The sequence below is a fragment of the Salmo trutta genome, unplaced genomic scaffold (assembly GCF_901001165.1).
Source record: "Salmo trutta unplaced genomic scaffold, fSalTru1.1, whole genome shotgun sequence".
NCBI lineage: Eukaryota > Metazoa > Chordata > Actinopteri > Salmoniformes > Salmonidae > Salmo > Salmo trutta.
Genome location: NW_021822740.1, coordinates 105518 through 120992, shown reverse-complemented (window position 1 = coordinate 120992; position 15475 = coordinate 105518). Strand labels below are relative to the sequence as shown.

The following is a 15475-nucleotide window of genomic DNA, read 5'->3' as shown; positions in this document are numbered from 1 at the left end:
CAATGCTCCTTAAAGGACACATCACTGCAATATATACACTGCTCAAAAAAATAAAGGGAACACTTAAACAACACATCCTAGATCTGAATGAAAGAAATAATCTTGTTAAATACTTTTTTCTTTACATAGTTGAATGTGCTGACAACAAAATCACACAAAAATAATCAATGGAAATCCAATTTATCAACCCATGGAGGTCTGGATTTGGAGTCACACTCAAAATTAAAGTGGAAAACCACACTACAGGCTGATCCAACTTTGATGTAATGTCCTTAAAACAAGTCAAAATGAGGCTCAGTAGTGTGTGTGGCCTCCACGTGCCTGTATGACCTCCCTATAACGCCTGGGCATGCTCCTGAAGAGGTGGCGGATGGTCTCCTGAGGGATCTCCTCCCAGACCTGGACTAAAGCATCCGCCAACTCCTGGACAGTCTGTGGTGCAACGTGGCGTTGGTGGATGGAGCGAGACATGATGTCCCAGATGTGCTCAATTGGATTCAGGTCTGGGGAACGGACGGGCCAGTCCATAGCATCAATGCCTTCCTCTTGCAGGAACTGCTGACGCACTCCAGCCACATGAGGTCTAGCATTGTCTTGCATTAGGAGGAACCCAGGGCCAACCGCACCAGCATATGGTCTCACAAGGGGTCTGAGGATCTCATCTCGGTACCTAATGGCAGTGAGGCTACCTCTGGTGAGCACATGGAGGGCTGTGCGGGCCCCCAAAGAAATGCCACCCCACACCATGACTGACCCACCGCCAAACCGGTCATGCTGGAGGATGTTGCAGGCAGCAGAACGTTCTCCACGGCGTCTCCAGACTCTGTGACGTCTGTCACGTGCTCAGTGTGAACCTGCTTTCATCTGTGAAGAGCACAGGGCGCCAGTGGCGAATTTGCCAATCTTGGTGTTCTCTGGCAAATGCCAAACGTCCTGCACGGTGTTGGGCTGTAAGCACAACCCCCACCTGTGGACGTCGGGCCCTCATACCACCCTCATGGAGTCTGTTTCTGACCGTTTGAGCAGACACATGCACATTTGTGGCCTGCTGGAGGTCATTTTGCAGGGCTCTGCCAGTGCTCCTCCTGCTCCTCCTTGCACAAAGGCGGAGGTAGCGGTCCTGCTGCTGGGTTGTTGCCCTCCTACGGCCTCCTCCACGTCTCCTGATGTACTGGCCTGTCTCCTGGTAGTGCCTCCATGCTCTGGACACTACGCTGACAGACACAGCAAACCTTCTTGCCACAGCTCGCATTGATGTGCCATCCTGGATGAGCTGCACTACCTGAGCCACTTGTGTGGGTTGTAGACTCCGTCTCATGCTACCACTAGAGTGAAAGCACCGCCAGCATTCAAAAGTGACCAAAACATCAGCCAGGAAGCATAGGAACTGAGAAGTGGTCTGTGGTCTCCACCTGCAGAACCACTCCTTTATTGGGGGTGTCTTGCTTATTGCCTATAATTTCCACGTGTTGTCTATTCCATTTGCACAACAGCATGTGAAATTTATTGTCAATCAGTGTTGCTTCCTAAGTGGACAGTTTGATTTCACAGAAGTGTGATTGACTTGGAGTTACATTGTGTTGTTTAAGTGTTCCCTTTATTTTTTTGAGCAGTATATAAATATATATATAACAACACAAACACATTTAAAAACACATTTAAAAAAAAATATATATATATATTTCTTTTTCTTTTTAAATTGAACCTTTATTTAACTAGGCAAGAACAAATTCTTATTTACAATGATGGCCTACACCAACCAAACCCGGACGACGCTGGACCAATTGTCTGCCGCTCTATGGGACTCCCAATCCCGGCTGTTTGTGGTACAGCCTGGATTCGAACCAGAGGTGCAGTGCCTTAGACCGCTGAGGTGCAGTGCCTTAGACCGCTGCGCCACTCGGGAGCCCTGTAAACTATACTCTTCTGTAAACTGGTCATCTCTGTATACCCGTTGCAAGATCCACTGGTTGATACTATTTATAAAACACTCTTACTGTAGGCCTCACTCCCCCCTACTGCAGCCCTCATCCTCCACATACAACATCCGTTCTGCCAGCACACACATCTCTGGGTCGCTCCTCTAGCGACTGGAACAAGCTGCAACAAACACTCAAACAGGACAGTTTTATCTCCATCTCTTCATTCAAAGACTCAATCATGGACACTCTTACTGACAGTTGTGGCTGCTTCACGTGATGTATTGTTGTTTCTACCTTCTTGCCCCTTGTGCTGTTGTCTGTGCCCAATAATGTTTGTTCCATGTTTTGTTTCTACCATGTTGTTGTTATGTTGTGTTGCTACCATGCTGTGTTGTCATGTTGTGTTGCTACCATGCTGTGTTGTCATGTTGTGTTGCTACCATGCTATGCTGTTGTCTGAGGTCTCACTTTATGTAGGTTTGTGGTGTCTCTCTGGTCATGATGTGTGTTTTGTCCTATTTTTTTCCGCCTTATGTTAGGCCGTCATTGTAAATAAGATGTTTTTCTTTACTGATTGGCCTAGTTAAATAAAGGTCACATGAATAAAATAAAATGTAAAAAAATGAAGGATCCGTTAACAGAATGACCTATATATATCTTCAGAAGGTTGCTTCTGATTCAAATTATAGGCTTTGTTTACATGATTACTTTCATCTGAATCAGTTATGATTTCGGAGGAAAGGCTATTACAGCCAAAAATGAGGACAATAGACCAAATATCGGACTTCCTTTATGGCTGAACGGAACTGGAGAGAGAGAAAGAGAGAGGAGGAGGGGATAGCCTAAGAGGAAGGAAACGGCGAGGGCTTCATCAACAGACAGAGGAGTCTCTTGTCAGGCTGATAGAGGGCAGGCTGTAGGATGAAAGCCTGACATGGGATCCGCTCGGAAATCTCTCTGGCTGATATAACATAGTCGACGTTTACAGAAAATAATTCCAGCGGCTGGAGATCCAGATGTTTACGTAAAACAGCTGTCTATATTATTCTTGGAACTGGAACTTTCATCGCATTTTGATTCTCTCTGTGCTGATTGGGGGGTTGGCTACAACCGTGCCACATTTAACTCGTTTGCGTCACGCTTTGGAGTTTCCTCCCTGGTTAGACATTTGGCGTTTGCTGAGGTTTTGGGACCATTTTTGGCTGGTGGGCTAAAGCTGCGTTCTCAGATGGGTTACACGGCGTGCGTTTGATCCTGGGGTTGCGCTGCGCGATGGCCGCGTCGGGCGGACGGAAGAGCGAGAAGTTGGACGAGGCACAGGCGTTGGCCCGGAGCTGCGCGGGGAGACCGGACTTTCTCCCGTGCGACGGACTGTCCATCTGCGCAACACACAGCCATGGGAAGTGCTTCAAGCTCCACTGGTGCTGCCACTTGGGATGGTGTCACTGTAAGTAGCCTTGCTTAAAGCCCGTCGATGTCTCACCATTCTCTGGGTTGTCCATGTGCTTAGCTGTGCTCTCCCCTCACTCCCTGGTTGGAAGGAGAACATCAATGTCTATAAATAGCCTGTTATATGTGAATGTTTACAAGAATAGCAGCCTATTGTTTGACTTCAGACAATTATACTGCCCTACCAAGCAAAAAGACAGTAACTGCTCATAGCGTGGAACTGAGAAAAATGACTTTTATTTACCTTGGTTTCACAGTAACTTTATGCAGTTACTGCTAACATGACCCCTATTTTCTCCAAAACACAATACAAGAGAGGCAGGATACTTGTTCACATGATTAACATGTATTTAATGTAGCAAAAATGACATTAACTCATTTTCGACCAAATGAGCAGTTACTGCCTTTTTGCTTGGTAGGGCAGTGCAGCCCTCGTCCGTTTTTGTTGGCTTGTTGGAAACCAGACATCCATCTCCTTAGCTGGATAGGACAAGTCAACACAGGCATTCTGATTGGTTAGACTACACATTTAAATGCACAGCCTAAATTCAGCTAAACCTGTAGCAGGCTAGAACATTGTTCCTAGTTATTCAATGTTGGCTCAGTGGTTCAGACAGACAGACAGACAGACAGACAGACAGACAGACAGACAGACAGACAGACAGACAGACAGACAGACAGACAGAGTACCATTCATGGACTGTCACCCTCACAGCTGGAAGCTGCTGATAGAGAGTGAATGAATGATGTTAAAGATACTGAATTCATTCAACCTCTTATTCATCAACAGACCATGTCTGTCTTGCAGCTCAGCCTCAGCAGTTGGCTACTGAGATGACTAAATAGACTACACTGTCTTACAATTTATAACAATCTCATGACCACGTCTCCAAGAATCCAGACAGGACTGCCAGACTAGAGTACTGAGGATCACTGTCTGGACCTTGATGTTATAAACTACAGTTAGCTCTCTCTACACCAAAGGATGTTTTTGGGCAACAAGCTTGTTTCTCTCCACTACAACAGCTGGAGTATGATGAAGGTATTATCTTGTTTCTCTGCACTACAACAGCTGGTGTATGATGAAGATATTATCTTGTTTCTCTGCACTATAACAGCTGGTGTATGATGAAGGTATTATATTGTTTCTCTGCACTACAACAGCTGGTGTATGGTGAAGGTATTATATTGTTTCTCTGCACTACAACAGCTGGTGTATGATGAAGGTATTATATTGTTTCTCTGCACTACAACAGCTGGTGTATGATGAAGGTATTATCTTGTTTCTCTGCACTACAACAGCTGGTGTATGATGAAGGTATTATCTTGTTTCTCTGCACTACAACAGCTGGTGTATGATGAAGGTATCATATTGTTTCTCTGCACTACAGCAGCTGGTGTATGATGAAGGTATTATATTGTTTCTCTGCACTACAACAGCTGGTGTATGATGAAGGTATTATCTTGTTTCTCTGCACTACAACAGCTGATGTATGATGAAGGTATTATCTTGTTTCTCTCCACTACAACAGCTGGTGTATGATGAAGGTATTATCTTGTTTCTCTGCACTACAACAGCTGGTGTATGATGAAGGTATTATCTTGTTTCTCTGCACTACAACAGCTGGTGCATGATGAAGGTATTATCTTGTTTCTCTGCACTACAACAGCTGGTGTATGATGAAGGTATTATCTTGTTTCTCTGCACTACAACAGCTGGGTTATGATGAAGGTATTATTACATTGTTAATAATGTATTACAACACCAAGTAGTGAAACTGAGTGAAGTTACACTCAGCCACCAGTAGAGGGCAGGTTCACTTCCTCACTGTCTGAAAGACCAGGTTACACGTGGTAAAAACAGGTGATAGAAGACCAAGCCAATACTGAGGGATAGAGAGAGTGTGTGTGTGTGTGTGTGTGTGTGGTATGCGGTTGTGTGTGGTTGTGTGTGTGTGGTATGCGGTTGTGTGTGTGGTGTGTGGTTGTGTGTGTGTGTGTGTGTGCGTGTGTGTGGTTGTGTGTGTGTGTGCGTGCGTGTGTGTGGTTGTGTGTGTGTGTGTGTGTGTGTGTGTGTGTGCGTGCGTGTGTGTGTGTGGTATGCGGTTTGTGTGTGTGTGTGTGTGTATGTGTGTGTGTGTGTGTGTGTGTGTGTGTGTGTGTGTGTGTGTGTGTGTGTGTGTGTGTGTGCCCAACATCCCCACTACACCTAATCATCAGACACACTGCATTTATCAAGTGTCTACTGTACCTTCAGCAGCAAAGTGTTTGGAGTAAATATTACACTTTCAAAGGAGTGTCTGGAACTGTATCTGTCTAGACTAGCACCCATTAGAGTAGCATGGAGACTGAGTCCCAGAGAGAGTTAGTTTAAGTCTTCCTCAGTCAACTAAGGAGGGAGGGAGAGGGGAGGGAGGGAGGGAGAAGGGGGAGAGAGAGGGGAAATGGAAGAGGGAGGAAAAGGGGAGGGAGTGAGGAAGGGAGGGATAGGGGAGGAAGTGAGGGAGGGAGGGAGGACGTGAGGGAGGGAGGAAGGAAGAGGGTAGGGAGGAAGAGAGGAAGAGGGGAGGGAATGTTTAACCAGGGACCATAAAGCCCTGTGTTTACCCAGGGACCACAAAGCCCTGTGTTTAACCAGGGACCAAGGGTTTGACGTGTGTGTTTGTGTGCGTATCTGTGTCCGTGCCTGTGCGTCTTTGTCCATATGGATGTACGTTTTGGAGTAGTGAGACCCTAGAAAAGCTTGTGAAATGTGTTGTCAGTCAGTTTCCTTTTCTGTATCAGTAACACAGCCATCTGTCCTGGCTGTTGACTTCACAGTACTGCTCAGTAACTGGTTGCTGCATGGCTGTCAGCCTCCATCCTCTGTAATGCTCCTCCATTCTCCTTTTGCTGCATTGTTATTGTGATGGGTAAAGTCAAGCAGTCCTGTATCTCCGGGCCGGCCGCCAAAACAACATTGAATTTGTGTCAAGCTGAAGTGACAGAGGATGGCATTTCAAAAAGTATCTCACAGTCAGACTGTATTCTATAGCCTGAACACACTAATGTTATACACAGAACACCAACACACAGCTCTCTGTGGGCTGACTGTCTCTGGGCTGACTGTCTCTGGGCTGACTGTCTCTGGGCTGACTGACTCTGGGCTGACTGTCTCTGGGCTGAGTGATCACTGACAGGACAGTCTCTGGGCTGAGTGATCACTGACAGGACAGTCTCTGGGCTGAGTGATCACTGAGAGGACAGGCAGAGAGGGGTCAGCCTCAGAGGTTATAGGTCAGCTGCCACTTGACCTCTCTGGTCCGTCAAGCCCTATCAAACCATCCGGCCCGTTGCCATTTGTGATCCCTCCACACCCAGCCTCCCTCTCCTCCCATCCTAGATGATTCAGAAACTGCTGTCAGCATTAACAGAGGTATCCCACTGGTGGGAAGGAGGGATGGCAACAGCTCTCTCTCTCTCTCTCTCCTATGGAAACAAACAGTGCTGAGGCTGTTACAGCCATGTTTCCATCACCTCCACTCTGCATATTATATGAATAGTGTCTATAGTTCTCCCACCGACGACGCCGTTGTTATACATAATATTATATGAAGAGTATGAAGTGTAAATTAGACAGGGGTTATAGTTAATATAGGTCATTAATAATAAACAGCAAGTGTAAATTAGACAGGGGTTATAGTTAATATAGGTCATTAATAATAAACAGGAAGTGTAAATTAGACAGGGGTTATAGTTAATATAGGTCATTAATAATGAACAGGAAGTGTAAATTAGACAGGGGTTATAGTTAATATAGGTCATTAATAATAAACAGGAAGTGTAAATTAGACAGGGGTTATAGTTAATATAGGTCATTAATAATAAACAGCAAGTGTAAATTAGACAGGGGTTATAGTTAACATAGTTCATGAATAATAAATAGTGAATTAACAGTCTGAGAAGTAATGTGATAATAAACAGGAAGAAACATGATGTCCTCTGGGGGAGCAGGAAATTACATGTGTGTAGTTGTGTACTACTTCCTGCTTGCGTCTACAGGCTTAAAACCACCGTCTGTCTGTATGTCGTCATCCCAAATAGCACCCTATTACCTATTTAGTGCACTACCCCATAGGACTCTGGTCAAAAGTGGGGGGGAGTGTATGTGTGTGGAGTGGGGTACCTGTCATCCTCTACTCTACATGTACCTGTCATCCTCTACATGTAGCTGTCATCCTCTACATGTACCTGTCATCCTCTACATGTACCTGTCATCCTCTACTATACATGTAGCTGTCATCCTCTACATGTACCTGTCATCCTCTACATGTACCTGTCATCCTCTACTCTACATGTAGCTGTCATCCTCTACATGTACCTGTCATCCTCTACATGTACCTGTCATCCTCTACATGTAGCTGTCATCCTCTACTCTACATGTACCTGTCATCCTCTACATGTAGCTGTCATCCTCTACATGTAGCTGTCATCCTCTACTCTACATGTAGCTGTCATCCTCTACATGTAGCTGTCATCCTCTACATGTAGATGTCATCCTCTACATGTACCTGTCATCCTCTACTCTACATGTAGCTGTCATCCTCTACATGTAGCTGTCATCCTCTACTCTACATGTAGCTGTCATCCTCTACATGTACCTGTCATCCTCTACTATACATGTAGCTGTCATCCTCTACATGTACCTGTCATCCTCTACATGTACCTGTCATCCTCTACTCTACATGTAGCTGTCATCCTCTACATGTACCTGTCATCCTCTACATGTACCTGTCATCCTCTACATGTAGCTGTCATCCTCTACTCTACATGTACCTGTCATCCTCTACATGTAGCTGTCATCCTCTACATGTAGCTGTCATCCTCTACTCTACATGTAGCTGTCATCCTCTACATGTAGCTGTCATCCTCTACATGTAGATGTCATCCTCTACATGTACCTGTCATCCTCTACTCTACATGTAGCTGTCATCCTCTACATGTAGCTGTCATCCTCTACTCTACATGTAGCTGTCATCCTCTACATGTACCTGTCATCCTCTACATGTACCTGTCATCCTCTACTCAACATGTAGCTGTCATCCTCTACATGTACCTGTCATCCTCTACATGTACCTGTCATCCTCTACTCTACATGTAGCTGTCATTCTCTACGTGTAGCTGTCATCCTCTACTCTACATGTAGCTGTCATCCTCTACATGTAGCTGTCATCCTCTACATGTACCTGTCATCCTCTACTCTACATGTAGCTGTCATCCTCTACATGTAGCTGTCATCCTCTACTCTACATGTAGCTGTCATCCTCTACATGTAGCTGTCATCCTCTACTCTACATGTAGCTGTCATCCTCTACTCTACATGTAGCTGTCATCCTCTACTGTCCATGTAGCTGTCATCCTCTACTCTACATGTAGCTGTCATCCTCTACATGTAGCTGTCATCCTCTACATGTACCTGTCATCCTCTACTATACATGTAGCTGTCATCCTCTACATGTACCTGTCATCCTCTACATGTACCTGTCATCCTCTACTCTACATGTAGCTGTCATCCTCTACATGTACCTGTCATCCTCTACATGTACCTGTCATCCTCTACATGTAGCTGTCATCCTCTACTCTACATGTACCTGTCATCCTCTACATGTAGCTGTCATCCTCTACATGTAGCTGTCATCCTCTACTCTACATGTAGCTGTCATCCTCTACATGTAGCTGTCATCCTCTACATGTAGATGTCATCCTCTACATGTACCTGTCATCCTCTACTCTACATGTAGCTGTCATCCTCTACATGTAGCTGTCATCCTCTACTCTACATGTAGCTGTCATCCTCTACATGTACCTGTCATCCTCTACTATACATGTAGCTGTCATCCTCTACATGTACCTGTCATCCTCTACATGTACCTGTCATCCTCTACTCTACATGTAGCTGTCATCCTCTACATGTACCTGTCATCCTCTACATGTACCTGTCATCCTCTACATGTAGCTGTCATCCTCTACTCTACATGTACCTGTCATCCTCTACATGTAGCTGTCATCCTCTACATGTAGCTGTCATCCTCTACTCTACATGTAGCTGTCATCCTCTACATGTAGCTGTCATCCTCTACATGTAGATGTCATCCTCTACATGTACCTGTCATCCTCTACTCTACATGTAGCTGTCATCCTCTACATGTAGCTGTCATCCTCTACTCTACATGTGGCTGTCATCCTCTACATGTACCTGTCATCCTCTACATGTACCTGTCATCCTCTACTCAACATGTAGCTGTCATCCTCTACATGTACCTGTCATCCTCTACATGTACCTGTCATCCTCTACTCTACATGTAGCTGTCATTCTCTACGTGTAGCTGTCATCCTCTACTCTACATGTAGCTGTCATCCTCTACATGTAGCTGTCATCCTCTACATGTACCTGTCATCCTCTACATGTAGCTGTCATCCTCTACATGTAGCTGTCATCCTCTACTCTACATGTAGCTGTCATCCTCTACATGTAGCTGTCATCCTCTACTCTACATGTAGCTGTCATCCTCTACTCTACATGTAGCTGTCATCCTCTACTGTCCATGTAGCTGTCATCCTCTACTCTACATGTAGCTGTCATCCTCTACATGTAGCTGTCATCCTCTACTCTACATGTAGCTGTCATCCTCTACATGTAGCTGTCATCCTCTACATGTAGCTGTCAGCCTCTACTCTACATGTAGCTGTCATCCTCTACTCTACATGTACCTGTCATCCTCTACATGTAGCTGTCATCCTCTACATGTACCTGTCATCCTCTACTCTACATGTACCTGTCATCCTCTACATGTACCTGTCATCCTCTACATGTACCTGTCATCCTCTACTCAACATGTAGCTGTCATCCTCTACATGTACCTGTCATCCTCTACATGCAGCTGTCATCCTCTACTCTACATGTAGCTGTCATCCTCTACATGTACCTGTCATCCTCTACATGTAGCTGTCATCCTCTACTCTACATGTAGCTGTCATCCTCTACATGTAGCTGTCATCCTCTACTCTACATGTAGCTGTCATCCTCTACTCTACATGTAGCTGTCATCCTCTACTCTACATGTAGCTGTCATCTTCTACATGTAGCTATCATCCTCTACATGTAGCTGTCATCCTCTACATGTACCTGTCATCCTCTACATGTACCTGTCATCCTCTACTCTACATGTACCTGTCATCATGTATGTAGTCTAGTCCTGGTAGATACTGTATGTAATCTAGTCCTGGTAGATACTGTATATAGTCTAGTCCTGGTAGATACTGTATGTAATCTAGTCCTGGTAGATACTGTATGTAGTCTAGTCCTGGTAGATACTGTATATAGTCTAGTCCTGGTAGATACTGTATATAGTCTAGTCCTGGTAGATACTGTTTGTAATCTAGTCCTGGTAGATACTGTATGTAGTCTAGTCCTGGTAGATACTGTATATAGTCTAGTCCTGGTAGATACTGTATGTAGTCTAGTCCTGGTAGATACTGTATGTAGTCTAGTCCTGGTAGATACTGTATGTAGTCTAGTCCTGGTAGATACTGTATGTAGTCTAGTCCTGGTAGATACTGTACTGTATGTAATCTAGTCCTGGTAGATACTGTACTGTATGTAGTCTAGTCCTGGTAGATACTGTATATAGTCTAGTCCTGGTAGATACTGTATGTAGTCTAGTCCTGGTAGATACTGTATGTAGTCTAGTCCTGGTAGATACTGTATGTAGTCTAGTCCTGGTAGATACTGTATGTAGTCTAGTCCTGGTAGATACTGTACTGTATGTAGTCTAGTCCTGGTAGATACTGTATATAGTCTAGTCCTGGTAGATACTGTATGTAGTCTAGTCCTGGTAGATACTGTATGTAGTCTAGTCCTGGTAGATACTGTATGTAGTCTAGTCCTGGTAGATACTGTATGTAATCTAGTCCTGGTAGATACTGTATGTAATCTAGTCCTGGTAGATACTGTATGTAATCTAGTCCTGGTAGATACTGTATGTAATCTAGTCCTGGTAGATACTGTATGTAATCTAGTCCTGGTAGATACTGTATGTAAGTCTAGTCCTGGTAGATACTGTATGTAGTCTAGTCCTGGTAGATACTGTATGTAGTCTAGTCCTGGTAGATACTGTATGTAATCTAGTCCTGGTAGATACTGTATGTAGTCTAGTCCTGGTAGATACTGTATGTAGTCTAGTCCTGGTAGATACTGTATGTAGTCTAGTCCTGGTAGATACTGTATATAGTCTAGTCCTGGTAGATACTGTATGTAGTCTAGTCCTGGTAGATACTGTATGTAGTCTAGTCCTGGTAGATACTGTATATAGTCTAGTCCTGGTAGATACTGTATGTAGTCTAGTCCTGGTAGATACTGTATGTAATCTAGTCCTGGTAGATACTGTATGTAATCTAGTCCTGGTAGATACTGTATGTAGTCTAGTCCTGGTAGATACTGTATGTAATCTAGTCCTGGTAGATACTGTATGTAATCTAGTCCTGGTAGATACTGTATATAGTCTAGTCCTGGTAGATACTGTATGTAATCTAGTCCTGGTAGATACTGTATATAGTCTAGTCCTGGTAGATACTGTATGTAGTCTAGTCCTGGTAGATACTGTATATAGTCTAGTCCTGGTAGATACTGTTTGTAATCTAGTCCTGGTAGATACTGTATGTAATCTAGTCCTGGTAGATACTGTATATAGTCTAGTCCTGGTAGATACTGTATGTAGTCTAGTCCTGGTAGATACTGTATGTAGTCTAGTCCTGGTAGATACTGTATGTAGTCTAGTCCTGGTAGATACTGTATGTAGTCTAGTCCTGGTAGATACTGTATGTAATCTAGTCCTGGTAGATTCTGTGTGACGGAGAAGTCAGTCACTGGCCGCGGGCAGCGTTTGGTACACTGACACACACATTCATCGCACCTCCCTGCTCCGTTATCAGCTCCGTTAACAAGGTCGACGTACATACATTTCACACTTTATTCTTACCTCCTGTCAGTAACAGTTTCTGGTAGAAAGAATATACAGACAAGCCTTCATGTTTCATTTAAGCAACGTTTATTGTACTTGTCAATGTTATGGATGAGCGCGTTGTTTGTTTGGTTCTGTTCCTCTCTCTCCATCTCTGTAGCTTCTGGGTATGCTGGGATTAAGGACCAGAGCTACGGTAATCGGGCTGGCTTTGTAGTGCCTGTCCTGAATGGCTCGTTCATGTGAATGGGCACATTGGAAGTAGGGATGGGATTTTATAAATGTGTTATATTGTATCATGAGAAATGTGTTGCAATGTATATAATTCAGTATGTTTAGCTGAGTGGAAAATGTAGGCTTTGATGAAGGTAATTGCTTAATGAATTAGTGCTGTGTATGTTCTGATGGGAGGGGCTTCCCCTATAAAAAGCAGCCTCTCTTTCAGTTCAAGGGGGAACCATTTTGGATTGATCTGTTGATGGGGCAGCATTGTTTTTAAGCTGTCCCCATAATGTATACTTTGGATGGCAGTACTGTTGTTTTTCTTCCAGATTCACTATGTAAATAAACACCCAGAAGTACTTTTGCGGCTCCGCCATCTTTTTATTTGATAGAGGTTTTTCAGTTTAGCCTTCTGGCCTACTCTACGTGACATACTGTATGTAGTCTAGTCCTGGTAGATACTGTATGTAGTCTAGTCCTGGTAGATACTGTATGTAATCTAGTCCTGGTAGATACTGTATGTAGTCTAGTCCTGGTAGATACTGTATGTAGTCTAGTCCTGGTAGATACTGTATGTAGTCTAGTCCTGGTAGATACTGTATGTAGTCTAGTCCTGGTAGATACTGTATGTAATCTAGTCCTGGTAGATACTGTATGTAGTCTAGTCCTGGTAGATACTGTATGTAGTCTAGTCCTGGTAGATACTGTATGTAGTCTAGTCCTGGTAGATACTGTATGTAGTCTAGTCCTGGTAGATACTGTATGTAGTCTAGTCCTGGTAGATACTGTATGTAATCTAGTCCTGGTAGATACTGTATGTAGTCTAGTCCTGGTAGATACTGTATGTAATCTAGTCCTGGTAGATACTGTATGTAGTCCTAGTCCTGGTAGATACTGTATGTAGTCTAGTCCTGGTAGATACTGTATGTAGTCTAGTCCTGGTAGATACTGTATGTAGTCTAGTCCTGGTAGATACTGTATGTAATCTAGTCCTGGTAGACACTGTACTGTATGTAGTCTAGTCCGAGTAGACACTGTTTTAACAGTCATTCTAGATGCTCTGTCTTGAGAGGAGAGGAGCTAGCTACATGACTGCTAGGGGAGGAAGTATGCATTATTGAACAGACAGAGAGACTGCACTGTCCACACTGACCCAGAACCAAGGGATTACCAAGGGAATTACCCAGAGAACCTAGGACAGGGATGGGCAACTCCAGTCCTCCAGGGCCTGATTAGTGTCCCAGCCCCAGCTAACACACCTGACTCCAATAATCACCTCATCATGATCTTCAGTTTAGAATGCAATTAGTTTAATCAGCTGTGTTCGCTAGGGATGGGGTCAATGGTTGACACCACTTCAGAGGTGGGCTTGAACCCAACCTGAGAGCTCCACCCTGAGAGCTACACCCTGAGAGCTCCACCCTGAGAGCTACACCCTGTGAGCTACACCCTGAGAACTACACCCTGAGAGCTACAACCTGAGAGCTACACCCTGAGAGCTCCACCCTGTGAGCTACAACCTGAGAGCTACACCCTGTGAGCTACAACCTGAGAGCTACACCCTGAGAGCTCCACCCTGAGAGCTCCACCCTGTGAGCTACAACCTGAGAGCTACACCCTGAGAGCTCCACCCTGAGAGCTCCACCCTGTGAGCTACAACCTGAGAGCTACACCCTGTGAGCTACAACCTGAGAGCTCCACCCTGTGAGCTCCACCCTGTGAGCTCCACCCTGTGAGCTCCACCCTGTGAGCTACACCCTGAGAGCTACACACAGAGCTACAACCTGAGAGCTACTACTGTATGATCAAATAGAAATCTATTCATACAGTGTGTATGTCTGTTTCCTTGTTCGTCCCTGGAGGCTGGGTTGGAGTGGTACTATGCACGTTCTCCTCTGTGATTACTCAGAGCGACAGGAAGTGAAACTAGGGCTGAAAATAGGAATGGATTTGGCACTCATGGTTTTTGTGAATATTTTTTATTAAAAATAAAAAAAACAGTGGCCTCATTTTACATTAGAGTGGCTGAAATGTTTCATTCTGAAAACAGTCACTACACAACTGTAGTTTTATGAAACCTGTAAGATGCAACAATTCTGACAGTATTGTAAGTATTTGGGACTGTTTGTACTACACAATATGACATAAAATAGGTTTTGTCTCCACATGCGTTCCAGAGTTGTTTCCTCCACATCTTAATGTGTTGTGATCTGTTCATGGCTGTTGCTGAGATGGAAAGACACCGTTGGTGATGGACAATCAGTCACAGCTAGTGATGGACAATCAGTCACAGCTAGTGATGGACAATCAGTCACAGCTAGTGATGTTAGATAGAAAGGGACCGTTGGTGATGGACAATCAGTCACAGCTAGTGATGGACAATCAGTCACAGCTAGTGATGGACAATCAGTCACAGCTAGTGATGTTAGATAGAAAGGGACCGTTGGTGATGGACAATCAGTCACAGCTAGTGATGGACAATCAGTCACAGCTAGTGATGTTAGATAGAAAGGGACCGTTTGTCAGAGTGTTGCTAGGAGTGGTGGTAGGAGTCAGGCGCAGAGAGCAGAGGTACAGAATTTCGTGTTTATTTTGAACAAAAAGCTAACACGATCAACGCCAACACAAACGGCGTGGGTAAATTGCCAAGTGCCCAAAACAGGTGCACAGCATGCAATTAATAACAAGTAATAAATCGCCAGCACATCCAACGATAAAATACAACCTGACGTTAAAATAATCCCGCACAACACTGGGCGGGCTAACCAGGCTTAAATAACCAAAATCAAAAACCAAATGAGGGACAGGTGCAAACAATAAGACATACCAAACGAAAAGGAAAAAAGGATCAGCGGCGGCTAGTAGGTCGGTGACGACGACCGC

The 15475-nt window shown here is 44.4% G+C and overlaps 1 protein-coding gene across 1 annotated transcript in view; it reads left to right on the top strand.

Moving 5' to 3' along the window:
- The first annotated feature begins 2768 nt into the window (after positions 1-2768).
- Positions 2769-15475, top strand: part of LOC115184114 (UPF0524 protein C3orf70 homolog A) — a 28288-nt gene continuing 15581 nt past the window's right edge. The window contains exon 1 of the mRNA XM_029745104.1: positions 2769-3369. Coding sequence (XP_029600964.1) covers positions 3195-3369 — 175 coding nt within the window. The 5' untranslated portion in view covers positions 2769-3194. The remainder of the gene's footprint in view (positions 3370-15475) is intronic.